General features: G+C 40.6%; 2 protein-coding genes across 9 annotated transcripts in view; one reads left to right on the forward strand and one right to left on the reverse strand.

Moving 5' to 3' along the window:
* The first annotated feature begins 267 nt into the window (after nt 1-267).
* LOC147577335 (uncharacterized) lies at nt 268-17,752 on the forward strand. Of its 8 annotated transcripts, none has more exons than XM_086674902.1 (6): nt 269-377; nt 1,683-1,736; nt 4,616-4,749; nt 5,704-5,765; nt 6,851-7,038; nt 7,932-9,759. In XM_086674902.1, the coding sequence occupies exons 3-6, from the start codon at nt 4,712-4,714 to the stop codon at nt 8,145-8,147; spliced, it is 504 nt and encodes a 167-aa protein (XP_086531028.1). In that variant the 5' UTR covers nt 269-377; nt 1,683-1,736; nt 4,616-4,711; the 3' UTR covers nt 8,148-9,759. The 8 variants fall into 8 exon arrangements, 7 of the variants coding, with proteins under 7 accessions (XP_086531029.1, XP_086531028.1, XP_086531027.1 ...); XM_086674901.1 differs by having other exon boundaries at nt 271-377; nt 1,683-1,861; XM_086674907.1 differs by lacking the exon at nt 7,932-9,759 and adding an exon at nt 16,918-17,752 and having other exon boundaries at nt 275-377; nt 1,683-1,861.
* The window catches only part of EHHADH (enoyl-CoA hydratase and 3-hydroxyacyl CoA dehydrogenase), a 46,676-nt gene continuing 43,182 nt past the window's right edge, over nt 15,903-19,396 (reverse strand). Inside the window, exon 7 of the mRNA XM_025913824.2 lies at nt 15,903-18,273. Within this exon, the coding sequence (XP_025769609.1) occupies nt 17,012-18,273 (1,262 nt within the window). The 3' untranslated portion in view covers nt 15,903-17,011. The remainder of the gene's footprint in view (nt 18,274-19,396) is intronic.

Below are 19,396 nucleotides of genomic sequence, written 5' to 3' on the forward strand. Positions count from 1 at the left end.
CCTTCCCAAAGTTTGGGGAAGGGCCAGCGCAAGTGCCGCAACCTGAATTTTAAGCTTCAGCAGGTTCAGAGCAGACCTGCTTCTGAGACTAATGGCTATGATTTACTGTGTCAGTTTGCACCAGAGACTTTTCATCTATGGCTCTCTTTACAACAAACAAGCAAGGATGGGTTATCCCATTCTTACAAAGGAGGAACCCCTGGTTCAAAAGTGTTTGTTACTTATGCGGAAGTCACGTATGTGGAAGTCACATATGTGGAACTAGAATTTGATCTAGTTCTGACTGGTTTCTGGACCCAGACTCTTTCCATCACACCAGCAGATCTCAATATCTACAGAGGTTGTGTATGCCCTGGGGCTTGGGATCATCATAAGAGGTAGGCGAATCTATAAGTATACCAAGTATTGTATGCAGGTTGAAAAATTAAGGTGGCTTGCATATATATATGGAATGTTTTCTACATTATATAGATGCTGTTGTAGTTAGAAATCATTTAAAAGCACAAGTGTTACTTAATGGCCTAAATCGCAGTCTCCTTTCTCAATCAAGAGATATGAAAAGTACAACTCTTATATGAGCACTTGCAGAACTTTTTGATTTTAAAAGGGATCCTGGTGCTGGAAAGGTTTGGAGGGACTCTTCTCAAATAGTGGTCTCTAAAATGAGAGATCACAAAACAGTCTGTTAGGGTAAAGGAAGACTATATCAGAAATTCTATCTATGTTTATTCTTACCCTTACCTTTAAAAATATCCATGTATGTTTATGTTTCATAAGGTATATACACGTTTGTAATTATAAATAAGTGCATATTGCATGACATAAAAGTTAAGAGCACAGACTCTGGGGTCAAACTGTCTGGGTTAAAATGTTGGGTTTGCGTTTGTATGTCCTTGTAAAAGAATATTTTCTGTGCTTCAGTTTCCTCACCTATAAAATGGAGATAATAATATCTACTGCATAGAGTTGTGAAAATTGAGTTAACGCATGCAGGATATTAAGAATAGTGTCCTGCAATATAGTAAGTGCTGTGGAAGTTTTTTTTTTCTGTAATTAAAACAATGATTATTATGCATATATTAAGGGTACATTCTCTCTCTCTCTCAACCAAAAAAGGTGTGATCCTAAAAGTTTGGCAATTACAGCTCTAACAATTCAACTAACTATTGTAGAAGCAGAGAAACAAATGAATCTGGGGCAGCAGATCAAGACCCCCCCACCCCCACCCCCCGCCCCAAGCTGCCTCCTCCTGCTTAAGCCAGATTCTAGCTTTGGGATCTGGGCTAGCACTGCCAAACTGCCTAACTACACAAGAGTTAAAAGAGGCACTGATACGCTGGAATTATTTCTCTTTGTGTTGTTCTCCTGCCCAGGAATGGGAAACAGACTGCTACAGAGAGCTTCCCTCTGAAAACTGGGGGTGGAGAGACCAAATAACAAGGCTCCACTTACAGCAGCTTCCCACTCCCTCCTGGAAGAAGAAAGGGGTCTGTGTGCCGGGTCCCCTCCCCTGCCAGCAGCCTGGCAGAACAGCTGCTGATCCACTGCCCTGAGATCCCTCTTGCCTCATCTCCAGGCTGAGGCACCGGGAAGTGGCAACATCAGCTTTAGAAAAAAGAGAAAGAAGTACATTGAGTTTTGCTTATGCTGTTGACTTTTCTTTCCTCTTTTGCTCTTTCCAGGGACAATTTCACAGTCTGTGTCCTCCTGAAGCCTCAACGCCCTCAAACCAAGAGGTCAGCTGGTCTGGCTTTCCTGACTTCCCAGATGCTATCATCCAGATTCCCTTCCTCCTGAAGGAAAATCCCTGAAGACCCTTGCTGAGTCCCAACCCCCACTCCAGGCTCCTCTCTCTCATTGGGTCTGCCTCTCATTTACTCCAGATAGATTTATAACTTATGCAAATACATGTAGATGATTAGGCAAATGATTATGCAAATGACGCCTTTCCTTTTCTCCATCCCAATTCTGGTAACACTGGGAGAAAGGAACAATAGTGATTAAGTCCTGACATTCGAGACAAACATGGATAAACCCTGAGGGCATTATGCTAAATGAAATAAGTCAGACACAGAAAGACAAATACTGCATGATTTCACTTATACATGTGGAATTTTTTTAAAAAACCAAACGCACAGAAACAGAGAGTAGATTGATTGGTGGTTGTCAGGGGCTGGAGGGCAAAGGTGATCAAGGTTACAAACTTCCAGTTATAAGCTGAATAGCTTCTGGGGATCTAATGTACCGCAAGGTGACTACAGTTAACAATACTGTACTGTATATTTGAAAGTTGCTAAGAGAGTGGATCTTAGATGTTCTCACCACACATGAACCAAAGGTAATTAGGTGAAGCGGTGGATGTTAACTAACATTATTGTGGCAATAATTTGTAATATATGCATATATCAGATTATCATGTTGTAAGCTTATATGATGTTATATGTCAGTTATTATCTCAATAAAGCTGGGAAAAAAAGGATTGAAAGATGGGAACTAGAATCAACGTGTAAACAGCAAAGAAGCTCTAATTTTAACCTAGAAAATAAAACATAATGGCTATTTCACAGCAAAAATTTATTTCCGCAGAGGATAAAATAAAGGAGGTCTTTGATCCTTAAGTTTCCATGAAAGCCTCACATTTGTAGCAAATTACAGAATCTGGCTCCCTATACCCATTGCGTTTTCCCACTGAAATTAGTGATCCTTAGGAAATGGTCAAGGGGACTAATTTCTGTATTTTATCAGGACCTCATACTATTACATTGGTGTATTATACACTGAAAAAAATCCTGAATCTTCTGCCTAATAGACAAAATATCTTCATATAAAAAAACATAGGTCCAACTGTTCAATTTCTATTTTAAAAACTCTTGCCCTATTTTAAACAGTTAATAAAGCTGGCTTTTCATGAACCATATAAGAATAAGTAACCGTGTTTTTAAATTGACATGATATTATAATGCTCACTCTTATAGACTTAACAAAATCTATGATTCAGGAATTCTGCTAAAACTTCTGGGAAAGGTTATTGGAAGCCAAGCACATGCTGACCGCTGAGAATTTAATAATTTCAAATGCTGTTGCAGCTGAAATTCTATCTCCAATTTCCACCTACTCAGATTGTCTATTATTTATGAAACTGACCCTCATCACGTCCGCACACAAGCCCTAGGAGCCCACAGAATACTTTGTCTAAAGTTATAAAAACAAATGTTATTAGAGAACCATCCTTAAACATATGAATTATATTCTATTGCTTAGTTAAAAGAGAACCCCTAAATTGGAATTTCTTAGAAAACTTCTTAGCAGCGCCATCTAGTGGGGAGTGCAGGAAAAAACCCAGTCTGAATACACCTAGTTCTTGGAATGATTTAAATTTTACTTAATGATGCTTGTTCCATTTTCTGACATAGAGCCTAAATTGTGAGATAGTCTTAAGGACTACTTGGGTAATAGAAAAAATAGTAGTATAGCAAAACTTAGATTTTCTCCAACACTTCAGATTTCAAATTTCCATATATTCTAATAAATATTCTTGAATTTTGTATTTCTTTTTATGTAATGTTATGGTCTTAAATAAAGAGAATTTGTTAGTTACACCACAAAATGTAATTTGGTTTTTAGTTCTTTGTAAGCATTCTTAAAAATTTTTTAACATTTATTCATTTTTGAGAGACACAGGGTGTGAATGGGGGACGGGCAGAGAGAGAGGGACACACAGAATCTGTGGCAGGCTCCAGGCTCTGAGCTGTCAGCACAAAGCCCAACGTGGGGCTTGAACTCACCAACCGTGAGATCATGACCTGAGCCGATGTCGGATGCTTAACCGACTGAGCCACCCAGGTGCCCCTCTTTGTGAGCATTCTTAAATTTAAGTCACAAATTAGGAAACATTTTATTGGATCATGTGTTCTAAAGTCAGGGGTGGGTAAACAAGGCAAAAGTTGGGTTACCGATGGAAATTTAGTTTTTACACGACATTATGTTAAGCTGTGCTAGACACTTTTTAAACAGACAATTGATCATCAATGTTTCTATCCAAAATGCCTGCCTTCTAGGAGCTTACATTTGGGGAGGGAGCAGAGAAAATAAGCAAAGAAATATATAATATTTCAGATGGTAATTGTGCTATGGAAAAAAATGCAATATTAAAGAAATAGGAAGAATAGGGGAAGGGAATTGTTGTTATTGTATGTGGTATAGGCAGAGAAAGATCTCACAAGGTGACATTGAAACAGCAAAAGAAGAGAGAGAGAGCAACCTATGCAGATAGCTGAGGGGAGTGAGTTTCCGGTAGACAGAATAGGAAGTGCAAAGGCCCTGGGGTGGGAGTTTGCTTGACATATTCTGAGAACACCAAGGAGACCAGGAAGTTATGGGGCCTTGAGGCATTACAGATAATCTCATTTTTATTCTAAATGAGATGGGAAACCACTGGAGGATTTTGAATAGAAGAGTTGCTCTGGCTGTTGTGTCAGTAAGGGCATAGTAAAACAAAGGCTGAAGAAAGGAGTCCAGTTAGGATGTGCTTACCCTAGGTGAGGAATTATAGCTTGGATCCAGGTGACCACAGAAGAACCAGTAGTAAGTACTTATATTCTGAATATATTTGCAGGTACAGCCACTAAGATTTGCTGGTGGATTTGATATGGAGAGTGAGATAGAAGAGTCAAAGATGACACTAAGGTTTACAATCTGAGTAAATGGCCGGATGGGACTGCTACTTACTGAGAATGAGACAAGCTTTAGGTAAAGCCTGTATGGGGGAGTGGGGGCTGACAGATATCAAAGAGCTCAGTTTTGAACATTCTAAGTTTTAGATACCTGTTAAACATCCAAATGTATATTTCAAGTAGACAAGACAAATGGGAGTTGTCCAGGCTAAAGGTGTGAAATTAGGAGTTTTCAGTGTGTTGATGATATTTAAAGTCATGCAGCTGAGATCATCAAGAGAGTAGATGTACATAAACAAAAGAAGAGCTTTAAAGATTGGGCCCCAAGGCCTTCCAACATTTGGAGGTGAGAGAAATAAAGAAACAGCAGTGGAAACCAAGAAGGAGGCTAGTGAGGTGGAGGAAATTAAGAGAGGGGTAGGATCCTGGAACGGGGGTGAAGCAAGCTTTGTAAGGAAGAGGGAATGATTGATGAGTCAAGTAGGATAAAAACTATGACTGGCCATTGGACTCAGCAATAGAAGAGCATTGGTGACCTTGACCAGGCAGTATTGGTAGAGTGGTGGGGATATAAGGCTGATTAGAATAGGTTCAAGAGAGAATAAGAGGAAGGCAATGGGAAGCAAGGAGAATAATCAATATGGAAGTTTTACTATGAATGAAAGAAAAGTGTTGGGAGCTAGAAGGGGAGACAGGATCAAGATTTTTTAAGACAGGAAGAAGGTTTTTTAAAATATTTTTTAATGGAAAATATCACAGCTTGTTTGTAGACTGATTGGTAAGAAGCCACAGAGAAAGGGAAGTTGGGGCAGAAGAAAGAGGGAAGGGTTGCTGGGAGAACGGATCTGAGTAGGTGAAAGGGGATGGGATCCAGAGCCGAGTGGAGGAGTTGGGTTTTGACAAATAGTTCGTTCACACAGAAATAGGAGGGAAGACAGGATACATGAGCACAGATGCAGGGAGGTGGGTATATGTGTCGATGGCTGCCTGTGGAAGTTCTCTTCTGATTGCTTCTATTTTCTCTGGGAAGGAAACAAAGACATCAACTGAGAAGGAGGATGGAGAAGGCAGTGATGGAATTCAGAATAGGAGGTAGGAACAGTCAGCCAGAGGACTGGGGAAATGAATGGATGAGAAAATGTAATAGGATAGCTTCCTTGAGGTTAGTGGCATTAATTTTTTAGTGACCACCTCCTTCTCTGAATTCCAATACTAATGTTCTACATTATTCATTTCCCCATGACACATTTCATTCTATTACTGTTTATCTGATTTTGAGAGTCCTATCTCTTTTTTTTTTCCCAATTATTCCTCACCTGTTTGCAAAAGGGTCTGAGACAACTCACATGCCATAGAGAATTATTTAAAACTATGTCACTGAGGGCTTCAGAAAAAACAAAAAAGCTATACGTGTGGTCCAGTACTGCAGCCACTGTTTGGGGAGATCTAATTCTCAAGTACAATGCTATCCAATCTGCAGAGTTAACATACCGAAACCCACATCCTTCCACCTGGACTGTACCACTAATAAAGGTGATATTAGGCCCCCATAGTTACTTTCTGATTTATTCCTTAATTTATTCGGAAGCTTGCTGGTGAAGCCATTCATTGGAGACCCCCTTGAAGACCCTAAGAATTTACGCCAAGGAGATGTCGGGATATTCAGAGAATATTTTGAGACTAGAGAAGATTCTGCTGATTGGGAATTGAGTTCCTTGAGGATTCAAGGGAAGGATTTGGAAAGTTGAGGAAGACAAGGCATCAGATAGAGAGATACACAGAGCTGCGTAGGGCCGAGAGTTCAGGGATGAAGTGAGAGGTGGCTGGGGGTTTGGGCTTTCTGCAGTAAATGACCAAAACAGGGATAAGGTACAATGAGAGTAATATGCATACACGGCAAAGCTGTGTATTGAATGCTGTGGTACACTGCCCACATCCCTCCTTTTAGTACCAAGGCACTTACTCCCTTAGCCCCCGGGGGTGTTGGCTGCTGGGAGAGGCCGAGGACCTGAAGGTAGATAGATACCTTGTTCAAGGCCATGCCTCACTGGGGACAACCCACATTCGAAAGCAAGTAAAGGCATGCAAATTCAGGAGGCCCGCTGAAGCTTTGCTGTACCTGCCTTGCAGTTCAACTCCTCCTTCAGCTGAGTCTTGCTTTCTTCATTCCTTTACAGATGTTGTTACCCAGAGCACTCAGCAGCAGACCTTCTGCATGGAAATCTCATCACCAGAGTCTCTTTCCTGGGGATCATGGCCTATGACAGATGCTAACAGAACTGGTCCCAGGAAGCAAACTCTAAAATGGGATTTTGGAGCTGCGTTACAAACCAGGCAACTGACAATGAAAACGTCATCACTGGCGGTAAGTAGAATATCAAAAGCTTCTAGCATGCTGTAGCCGTGCAAAAGTTAAAATTTTCATCAGTGGAGAAGTTGAGGTGGGATATCCACAGAAGGTAATGAGAGCAATACCTCAGGCATTTGAGAGGTTTATAGGAAGTTGTAATTACATGGAGTCAGATGGCTGTTGCTGGGGGCTACTGCTGCTCTCGAGAAATACAATAAAAGGTGTGAAGGTCATTAATTACCAATGTAAGATGAACAGTGAATGTCAGAGGCCTCCCCTGGCAGCATGTAAGAGACTCACCTCCTGTAGTCACAGTGCAGGAAAAACAGGATCTAGCCGAGGAGTACATTACAATGGAAATGGAGTTCCAGAGAGGGCTGGATTCTCATGGCAATTCTGCTTTGCCAAAGTTAGGGCCTTCATTGGGAAGAAAAGGGACCCTGTGACTTGGAATAGGGACATCTGGATCAATGAATTTGAAAACATAAAATTCTGTGGAAGAGAGCTGCCATCCTTTCTAAAGACTTGTGATTCCGCAACCCCCACCCTTTGCTCCAAGACAATTCAGAGGCTTCTGTTCTGCCAGACACATGCCCAACTCAGGAAATATCTTCCTTCCTGGCCACCAGAAAAATAATTAGAGTTAAGTCACAAAATAACCCATTCAGGGCAGTGCTGAGACTAAGGGAAGGTTTTATAACCCCAAGGATCTATAGGACTAGCCAACATGTATCAGCAGAAACCAGGAGAGTATGTTTGGGAGTGGGCCCTGAGTGTGCTGGATCAAGGTGAAGGCAGACATGAGCGTTGGTAAAGAGAGCTTATCAATATGGAAGCATTCTCCGTGATAGAGAATTTAATGCCTAGGCAAAGACTCTGGGACACATTACTAATAGACTGCTAAGTAGGCTCTTGGAGGCTTGGAGAACGTGATGGCACATACTCAGCGAAGTAGAAATCCCAGAACCGTCATGGCAGATGGTGGAAGAAGAAGGAATCAAAAGACTCAAGAAAAGTGGCTTCAGGTAAGAATATGTATGGGCAATGGCAAATTGCCAATGGTTGGTCAGGGCCTAGAAGAAAAAATATTGGAATATAAGAGACAGCAAAAACTGGGGAACTGAGGGATGGACCTCTGGGAATGGGTACAAAGCATGAAGAGCTGTGTGTTAATATCATTCAGAAAACTTCTGCCACAAAAGAGTAATCAAACAAACAAGTAGGTAGAGTGGCCAGGCCTGCTGTCATTAATGATCCAGTCCTTGCCCACCTTATTTCGGGCAGAAATAGCCTGTAAACAGAGTGGGCTTGGCCGTCAGGATGGAAGGTATTCATGAGCCCATCAGAATGGGCTCCCACTCACCAACGCTAATCTAGCTGCTGAACGTACAACTAGCACCAGACATTGTACTGTCCTTTGAGACCACCCAACCACTTGGTGCTAACCCGATTACATTGGAACTCTTCAGTCAGCAGATCAGTGATTTATCTTGACTGAAACTGACACACCCACGTGTGTGTTTTCCTTTCCTGATTACAGGGCTTCATTTTCCGAGGACTTAGAGAGGGTCTGAACCAGTGACACAAGAGCCCACATAATATTGCATCAAAGGACACACTTTAAAACAAAGGTGATATGGAAGTGGCCATTTGACCATGGGTTCCCTACTTTGGTTACATACCACAACACCCAGAAGCTATTAGCCTTCCTAATAGAATAGCATCTCTTTGAAGTTACTGTTGAGGTAGCAGCTCGGAGATGATAATCTGTGAGGATGGGGTATGGTCCTCCGGATGCAGTTCACACCCTAAATCAATAACCATTAATGTGGTGCTATGTTCCTAATAGGTAGAATACAAGGTTATAGGAAACAAAGAGTGGAAACCGATATGGCCCCATCTACCGTCACTGCCAGTGACCCACTTGGAGAATTTTGCTTACTGTATCAGCAACTAACACTGAGATCTAGAAGTCCTGGTTCCTAGAGAGGAAATGCTTCCACCAGGGACACAGTAAGAGCCTTTTTACACTGTATGTGCACTCAGTCACTGTTGGTTCTTTGTGCCAAGGAAAGGAGTCACCACTGTGGCATGGGTAATTGACCCTGATCACAGGAGGGGGCACACTGCAGATAAAACATCATCAAGGTTAAATAGAAAATCTGACAAACATAATTTAATTAACAACCTTGAGCTTACAATAGAATCCCGTATTTGTCAAAGAATGCACATTCTTTTCTAGCACACCCAGAATATTTATAAAACATGATGACATGTGAGATCAAAAGAAACCTATTAAATGAATACCAAGTAGCATGTGGATCAATGGTTTCCAAACATTTTGGATCACACCCCTTCATTGTCGTAGTTTAGATTCCCTGGGAAGCTGACTCCGTCATGGAGATTAGTGTGCAGAATGTTTAGGGAGTGTTCTTGGGATTCATACCTGTGAAGGAGAGAGGAGGAAGCAGGAATGAGGAGAGGGAGAACTTGAGCTTCAATGCCGTATGGATGATGGCCTCAGACCAATGCCACTGGGAGCTCTAGAGCTATCAGACCTTCAGAATTAGGACAAGAGGACCAGGCACTTATACTCCTGCACTGAGCACTCATTGGATGCAAGACCCCTTTGGAAGAAGATGTGACTTTGAGCAAGGCAATCCCCAAAGAAGGCCATTTTCTGGCTGCACTGCTGGCAGCTAGGAAAATAAATCTCTCATTCTTTTTTTTAATTTTTTTTTTTTTTATTTAACGTTTATTTATTTTTGAGACAGAGAGAGACAAAGCATGAATGGGGGAGGGTCAGAGAGAGGGAGACACAGAATCTGAAACAGGCTCTAGGCTCTAAGCTGTCAGCACAGAGCCTGACGCGGGGCTCAAACTCACGGACCGCGAGATCATGACCTGAGCCGAAGTCGGCCGCCTAACTGACTGAGCCATCTCTCATTCTAAAGGAGGATCTGAGTAAAGGATCACATACATCTTAGCATACATCTCTAACATGTAGGATGTTTGTAAATTGGATATTTTTGTTACTATATTGATGTGTACACACATTATAAAACATGATTAAGATAGAAATTTGTAAGTGATGAGATAATGATGAAATAATGTTAAAACCTGTTTTAATAGGTGAAGGTTTCATACTGTTATTAACTAATACCATAGGACACAACACACACTTAGGCCAAGGTTCATCATGAATAGTAGGTTATAAATCAACATTCCTAATAATTTTTTTGATCGTTTCAAAGTTCTTTGATCAACGTCTTGCCAGATCTGACTAAATAATTCTACCTTGTAATGTACCTGACAAAAAGCCGGTATCAGACCTAACAGCTCTGGAGTTTTCTTGTTTACCTTTGTTTGCATTATTTGCATTATCTTTAATTGTGCTTTCTTTCAAGGAATCTTTTGTGAGGCTTCGTGTAGTTAGATTAAATAATTAAGTCTAAATATCCACTTACCCCAGCATACATATTCTGCAGTATTTCTTAATATGCTGGCAGCGAATGAAAGAGGAGGAAGCCACTGTGAACCTTTTATATGTGTTAGAACTCACCCTCTCCCTGCAGGATCCTTCACTCCTGACATAGGGCTGTCTGAGATGCAACCTGGGCAGGCTGACGGTGTCTACATGTGCATGAAATATTAATAACGATTAATTTGTTTTTAGACAATCCTATTTCTAGTACTTTCTGCCTGTACCTGAGTCATGTGTTACACTTCCTTGGGTAGGGGCACTCCATTTGAAGGTCTCTGACCTACTGAGCAGAATGTTTGTGTACTCCAGTTTTAGCACCTCCCTTGTGGTCAGTGCACAGAGATACTGCTTCTTAACTTACTCTTCTTTTCCTTTGTGCCATTGTCGATCCCCTTTCCTTCTGATAATGCAAACTTTCTTTGAGTGTTTTTGTCTCTAAGTAGAGTCCATTTGAGGTTCAAGTAGGCTTGTGAGGCTGTTTCCTACTAAATGTTGATTTAAAACCCTATTCTCAGTTTCTTACTGGGCATCTCCATGAACTGCCTACAACAATTCTAAGTGAAACATAACATAAAAATTTATGAACAATTCAATATCAGGTTGAAAATCATATCACACTGGGAAATTTTTTTTTTCCTTAAAACAAGACATCCTGTTTAATGAGACTGGATTCTCAATCCTGCCTGTGCATCCGAATTACCTATGGCACTGCGAAAAACAAAAACAAACAAACAAACAAACAAAAACAAAGACCCACTGATTCTTGGCCCTACCAGTGATAACGAAAGACCTGCAATAACACTGGCTTATTCACACGTGATAGGAATTGATTTCTCTCTTACATAAATGACTGTTGGAAGGCAAAGTAGCAGCTCTGCTCCATGAGTTCTTTGGGGACCAACCTCTTCACAGCCCTCCATTCTGCTATCCCTAAGGCATGACCTTTGTCCTCCTGGCCTAGCATAGTGGTTGGACTCCAGCTGTCAAACCTGTGTTGCAGGCAGCAAAATGGAAGAGGGGACAAAAAAGAAATGAGCAAAGGAAGCACATCATGTGAATTTTAAGGGAGGTCCCCCAAAGCTGCCATGTGATGCTTCCATTTGCATCCCATTGTCTAGATCGCAGTCACATGTTCACAACTGGTACAAGAGAAGCTGACAATATATTGTGTATTTTGAGCTATCAAATGCTCAACTAAAAAGTGAGAAGTTCATTACTACAGAAGAAGAAAAACATTGGGGGACAGCCAACAGTCTGCCAAAACGTACAAACAAACAACTCTCTAGGCCTTGGCAGGCTTTGGGAATCCAAATGCATCTATGGTTGGGTTGGAGAAGGTTTTGCCCTACCCATCCGAAGGATTTCACATTATGGCTAGAATTAGCAACTGCTGCCTCTTAGAGAAGGTGGAATAACCCTAACTACAGTGAAAGATGTGCACGAGAGAGATTGCATCAGCTCTGCTCACATCATCTTATTAGATGCTTTCAGGCACTCATTCTGCTAGGCTATTTTAAGTCTGGTGAAAGACAATAAATAAATATTACAATTGAAATGCCCTGGAATACCCTGGACAAGAATTAAAACCTCTGCTCATCTCTCTCATGTTCCTCTTTGTCAGAATGCTAGAAGAAAAAAGACTAAGATGAACAGACAAGACGAAACCTTTGTAAAACTTTGGTTCCATTGGAGACACCAACCTAAAGAGAGACACTACCTTTACTTTTGTCAACTAACTTTTGTTTAGAAAGATACTTAGAGCAGGGCGCCTGGGGGGCTCAGTCAGTTGAGCATCAGACTTCAGCTCAGGTCATGATCTTGCAGTTCGTGCGTTCAAACCCCATGTCGGGCTCTGTGCTGACAGCTCACCTGGAGCCTGCTTTGGATTCTGCGTCTCCCTCTCTCTCTGCCCCTCCCCTCTCATATTCTGCTTGTCTCTCTCTCTCAAAAATAAATAAACATTAAAAAAATTAAAAAGAAAGATATTTAGAGCGATAAACAGAAGAGTTTTTGACTTGAAATCTCTACAGAGTACCCTGGAAACAATACAGGGTGTTGCCCAACTCCAGGGGATGCTATTCACAGTATTTCTAGGTGAATGGCAACCCCTTGAAACACAGTATGAACGGTGTCCTCACAGTTGTATAATGTTGCTGTCCTGCTAGGAAGCAGCATAACTTGTCTATTAATCTCAAAATTATAAGGTGGCAAGATAAGCAGATGGCATTGATAGTCCCAATAATCAAAGTCTATTTTGTTCCCAAAGAAAGCTATTATTAAACATAGTCCAGAGAACTTAGTTTCTATTCATCTCATCAGTGGCTACCAAGAAGGTCCAGCCAATCTAAGTAAGCCTACAGTATTTCTGATTTCTAGGTGCCTATTTTATTTTATTTTTATTTTTAAATATTAATGTTTATTTATTTCTGAGAGAGAGTGGGAGAGAGAGCATGAGTGGGGGAGGGGCAGAGAAAGAAGGAGACACAGAATCCGAAGCAGGCTCCAAGCTCTGAGCTGTCAGCACAGAGCCCAACGTGGAGTTTGAACTCTGCAACCATGAGATCACGACCTGAGCCAAAGTCAGATGCTTAACCGACTGAGCCACCCAGGTGCCCCAACTAGGTGTCTGTTTGAAAGACAAATGTTAGACCCTAGGAATTTCAGGTTCCTACCGTGCTGTGGAGTATGATTTGCATACACACTTCCGAAACATCATTAATCAAGGGAGTTTAGGATTCCACACCTTATCTCTCACACACACCTGTTCTTGCTAGAAATGAATAAGTAGATAGCAACTGCAGCTGCACAGTGGCTTTACTGATTTAAGGAACATCATTAGTCTCATCTTTAAAGCTGGAGTATTATGGCAAAGCTTCAAGGGTGCTTCTAATATATAGTTCTTTTCAGAGTCAATTGCCATTAGGACACATTTTTAAAATGTCATTCAGAAGCTGTTTTTTTTTTTTTTTTTTTAAGATAGGCAGTTTTAAAGTTAACAACAACAACAACAACAAAATAACCTTTTAAGCAAGTGCATTTTCAAGGATGAAATAGAATATCCTGGACAGGTTTCATCATATTAACCACTGTTGTATGTAGGACCCAACAAATTAAGAAAATTTTTTTTTCAACGTTTTTTATTTATTTTTGGGACAGAGAGAGGCATAGCATGAACAGGGGAGGAGCAGAGAGAGAGGGAGACACAGAATCGGGAGCAGGCTCCAGGCTCCGAGCCATCAGCCCAGAGCCTGACGCGGGGCTCGAACTCACGGACCGCGAGATCATGACCTGGCTGAAGTCGGACGCTTAACCGACCGCGCCACCCAGGCGCCCCAGGACCCAACAAATTTAAATGAGGTTTGCCTCCTTTGATATAAAATAAGAAAAAATGAACTCCCATTTCTTCTTTCCACATTATATAGAGAATGTTAGTCCTTAACTTTTACTGGGTCACAGACACTTTGAGAATATGATGTAAGATAGGGTATGTCTTCTAAGAAAGACACTCAGATACATATACACAAACATTAGTGTAAATTTTTAGGGATTATTGACTCATAAAATCTACTCATAGACACTTTAGTTTCAAAGCCCCAATCTAGAGGGTAGTGTAGTTTTAAGAACTCAGAATAAAATCCACTTAGGGACGCCTGGGTGGCTCAGTCAGTTAAGCAGCCGACTTCGGCTCAGGTCATGATCTCGCGGTCCGTGAGTTCGAGCCCCACGTTGGGCTCTATGCTGACAGCTCAGAGCCTGGAGCCTCTTTCAGATTCTGTGTCTCCCTCTCTCTCTGCCCCTCTCCTCCTCGCGCTCTGTCTCTCTCTCTCTCAAAAATAAATATTAAAAGAAAAAAAAAGAATAAAATCCACTCAGTGTCTAAAGAAGAAAAAGTGTGTGTGTATGTGTGTGCATGCACTTTAGCATTAATTTGAAAATAAGTCACCTTGCAGACCAAGCTGCAAGAAATTACAGAAATATTTTCTTTTTTTTAACATTTATTTATTTTTGAGAGACAGAGAGAGAGAGAGCGGGAGTGGGAAAGGGGTGCAGAGAGAGACAGAGAGAGAGAGAGACAGAATCTGAAGCAGTCTCCAGTCTCTGAACTGTCAGCGCAGAGCCCAACGTGAGACCCCATTCCACAAACCGTGAGATCATGACCTGAGCCGAAGTCAGACGCTTAACCGACTGAGCCCCCCACCAAGTGTCCCCAGAAATCTTTTCCATTGTTGTCTTTTTTTAAGATTTTATTTTTTATTTTATTTTAATGTTTTTAATGTTTATTTATTTTTGAGAGAGAGAGAGAGAGAGAGAGACAGAATGCAAGTGGGAGAAGGGCAGAGAGAGGAGACATAGACTCCAAAGCAGGTTCCAGGCTCTGAGCTGTCAGCACAGAGCCCTACATGGGGCTCGAACTCATGAATAGCAGGATCATGACCCGAGGTGAAGTCAGACACTTAACTGACTGAGCCACCCAGGCACTCCTAAAGATTTTATTTTTAAGTAATCTCTGCACCCAATATGGGGCTCAAACTCACAACCCCAAATCAAGAGTTGCATGCTCTACTGATTGAGCCAGCCAGGCACCCCTTTTCTATTGTTATCTTTAATGTCAAGGACAAATTTATATAAAAATCCAGCAACATAAAATTTAAAAATTATTCTAAATTAAACTACAATTCAAGGCACACTCTAGGGTTTTTGTTTGTTTTTGTTTTTGATAACAGAAAACATATTCATTCCATATTTCTCTATCAGAACGTTTGATAATTTTATTTGGGTTCACAGGTGAAAATACTATGAAAGTTCATTTACATCACACTAAAAGACAACTTGAGCCCATTTGTTTATTTACTTATTTACTGACAATTCTGAGGAATAATTCACATACCATACAATTCACTCATTTAAAACTACACAACTCAGTGGTTTTTAGTAGATTCACAGAGTAATGTAACCATCATCACAATAATTTCAGAATGTTTTCGTCAACCCAAAAAGAAACCCTGTCCCCATTAGCAGTCACTCCCCATTCCCTAGCCCCTAATTATTCCAGTCTTAGGCATCCTACGATCTGCTTTCTTTCCCTACAGGTTTGCCTACTTTGGAAATTTCATATAAATGTCTATACAATATGTGGCCTTCTGTGATTGGCTTTTTTCATTTAGCATGACATTTTGAAGGTTCATCATGTTGTAGTAAATATCAGTACTTTATTTCTTTCTATGGCCAAATATTCTATTATATAGCTATACTATACTTTGTTCATCTATTCACCAGTTGATGGAGATTAGGTTGTTTTCAACTTGGGGCTCCTATGAAGAACATTACTATAAACACTTGTGTACAAGTTTTTGCGTTGACCAGCCCATTAAAAGTATAAAGAGAACTCTTATAATTATAACAAAACTATACAGAATTTATTATGCAGTCATGTCAGACTTTTCAAGATTCAACAATTTGCATATCCGGCATCACAAAGCTCATCATGACCGGGAAATTGGCATCATTACTTTATCATAGAATCAGAGGAGATTAGATGTTTTCTAAGATCCCTTCTTACATTAAATCAATGATTACTTTCTGTTTTGTCTCCATGCACAGAAAAGAAAGATAGGTTGTAGACATCTCCTGGTCCTGCGGAAATTATCAACAAACATTACTGAGCGCCTTACAAGCAGCAAGCACAACTGTGCACATGTACCTGGGTTGTAGATGGAAGTAATACACCAAGTATGACTTGCCAAGCTACTCTGAGTTCCCCATTCTAGTGTGAAGTACTTGACTCCCTCACTATTTCTCAACTGTGTTTTGCCCACTTTAATACTGTTATGCTTTTGACATTCTTCCTCTCTTTCTGGTAACTACTTCTGCCTCTCCTTGAGCAACTTTCCATTCTCACTCACAAAGACCCTCATTGTTGATTCAACCCTGCCAACTATCTCCACTCCACCTCGCAGACTAGGGACTAAACTTCATCACAGCTTTGCATGCTGGATTAATGCCCCTCTGGACTCCAGGTTTGCCACATGCTGTGCAAGATGCTCAGGAGGTGCACAATGGATGTTTGTTGAATGACAGATCCATAAGATTTCCTACCAGTGCCACGTGTGTGAGTTTTAAAGGGATAAAATGAATTTGTGGCTTAGTTGCATTTTTCAGTCATTAATTGATGACACCCTTCTCCAATGATCAAAGCACTTGGAAGCCTCAACTTATTCATGAGTCTCTTTCCTTAGCTATTTTGGTATTAACACAGTTTATTCAGTGGGATTGAAATAATTTACTTGATAGGGACAGATTCAGAGGCATAGGAAGCACACTCCTAAAGATTTGACCCATTAGAATAATCAGACAGAAGACCCAAAGAGAAAGTTTATCTAACCAATTATTTCCTTTGCTTTGTATTTCAGAGCAATCTTACTTTGGATTTTCAGATGTAATTTCAGTGAAATTCAGTGAGCATCACCTGATGTCAGCATGTGAGGCACAACCTGGAAGGCTGAATCACAATTTACTGCTAGGGGATCCTGCCAAGCTTTGCCATTCTTTCAGAGGAGGGTTTCCTAAGGAAGCCAATTTTTTCAGATAGTCACAGGGCTCTAGTTGTGGAATATCAAGATTCTGCCTATAATATTTCTGCAACTTCTCTAGCACTGTCGGCAACCCAACTGTGGAGGCATAGAACATGGGCCCACCCACGTGCCTTGGCCATCCATACCCATGTAAATAGACAACATCAATGTGCTCTGGAGTAGCAGCTATCCCTTCTCCCAAGATACGGAATGCTTCATTGATGAGTGAATATAAGCAGCGCTCAAGGATCTCATCCTGGCTAATGATGCGTGGTTCAATGTGATAGGTTTCTCTGTACTGTGACAGAAATTCAGAAAGCCTGGGATCAGGTTTGTGAATCCTACCCAATGGCTTATCATATTGGTACCAACCCTTACCTGTCTTCTGGCCAAATCGTCCTAATTCACAGAGCATATCGGGAATTGGGCAATATCTCTCATTGCCCCGCTTTCGGGCAGGAGTTCCTGGAGGCAACGTAGGTCCAGTAAGGCCTTGCCCTTGTCGACATTTCCAACCCACATCCAATCCAGAAAGATCTGACACTCTAAAAGGTCCTATTTTGAAACCAAACTCTTCTAGCACCTGGTCTATCTCTTCTGGCTTACTGCCTTCTTCTAACAAGAAATATGACTGATTGTAATAATGCTTTAACATTCGATTGCCAACAAATCCCTTACAGTTACCTACAACTACTCCAATTTTTTTAATCTTTTCTGATAAATTCATAACTGTGGCAATAGTAGTAGGGGAAGAGTATTGGCTGGGAATAATCTCTAACAACCTCATGATATGAGCTGGTGAGAAGAAGTGAGTGCCAATGACCAAGTGAGGGCGATCAGTGGAAGAAGCAATCTCATCAATGTCCAGGGCTGAAGTATTGGTGCACAAAAAAGTTTCTGGCTTGCACACAGCTGACAATTCAGCAAAGACTTGCTTCTTCAAGTTAATTTCCTCAAATACTGCTTCAATTACTAAATCTACACCACCAAGCTCTTTCATAGACGTAGTTAACCTGGGTTTTGGTCCTGACCAATGGTGGCTGCTATGCTGCATTTTGGATGCTTCCTTTTCCAAAACGGAGGTTATTATCCCATCGGCAGTCTCTAGCTGCTTCTTGTCCAATTCTACAGCAATCACAGGGATCTTGGCCTTTGCAAAAGAAATTACGATGCCTCGGCCCATTGTTCCCAAGCCTGCAGATAAGAGTGAAGCAGAGAAAGAATGATTCAGTGATGTTGGGAACGGGAAAATACTCAGTAAATGAGAGGCTTCTGTGGCAATGGGGCATTTAAAGAGATCAATTCAAGGAATACAAATAGAAGCCGCATTCTTGGTTGAAGAGGACAACCTTCCCTGATACAGAAGGACTGTTCTTTGGTCAAGGGTATATGAGTAGCTGCTAGAACCTCCAAACAAGCTCTCAAGAAATACAAATGGATTGAATATTAGTTAAGATTAGGCACTGTGTTAAGTACTCCAGAGGATGGGACATTCAGTAATATTCACACACACACACACACACACACACACACACACACACTATTAGAATTAATAAACAAGTTCAGAAGGTTGCATTATACAAGATCTATATACAAAAATCAATTTTATTTCTATATACTAGCAATGAACAATCTGAATATGAAATTAAGAAAACAAATCTGCTGACAATAGCATTAAAAAGAATAAAATACTTCACAATAAATTTAAGAAAGAATTGTAAGACTTGTACCCTAAAAAACAGAAAACATTGTTGAAATAAATTAAAGAAGACCTAAATAAATAGAAAGACAACCCATGTTCATAGATCAGAAGACTTAATATTGTTAAAATGGCAACACTACCCAAATTGATCTGCAGATCCAATGTAATCCCTATCAAAAATCCAACTGGCTTTTTGCAGAAATTAACATGATATCCCTAAAACCCATATAGAAATACAAGGAATCTAGAATAACCAAAATAATATTGAAGAGGAAGAACAAAGTTGGAGGATTCACTCTTCCCAATTTAAAAATTTATGACAAAGCTATGGTATTCAAGACAGTGTGGTATAAGGATAGACATAATAGAGCAATGAAATATAATTGAGAGTTCTGAAATAATCTCATAACTTATGGCCAATCAATTTTTGATAAGGGTGCCAAGGTAATTCAATGGGGGAAAGGATAGTCTTTTTTCAACAAATTATGCTGGGACAACAGGATATCCATATGCAAAAGAATGATGTTGAACTCCTACCTCACATCATTTACAAAAATTAATTCAAATTGGATCACAGCCTGAAGAGTTAAAACTATAAAACTCTTATGAGTAGGG

Source organism: Puma concolor, chromosome C2 (assembly GCF_028749965.1).
Source record: "Puma concolor isolate L17-30 chromosome C2, mPumCon1.1.hap2, whole genome shotgun sequence".
Taxonomy (NCBI): Eukaryota; Metazoa; Chordata; class Mammalia; order Carnivora; family Felidae; genus Puma; species Puma concolor.

Coding starts and splice junctions, on each gene's coding strand:
- LOC147577335 (XM_086674903.1), top strand. CDS start 4,712: ATGGGACTGCTACTTACTGAGAATGAGACAAGCTTTAG. Junction 4,750..5,703: donor GAGAATGAGACAAGCTTTAG/GTAAAGCCTGTA, acceptor TTCTCTGGGAAG/GAAACAAAGACATCAACTGA. Junction 7,039..7,931: donor TGAAAACGTCATCACTGGCG/GTAAGTAGAATA, acceptor ACTGCTAAGTAG/GCTCTTGGAGGCTTGGAGAA.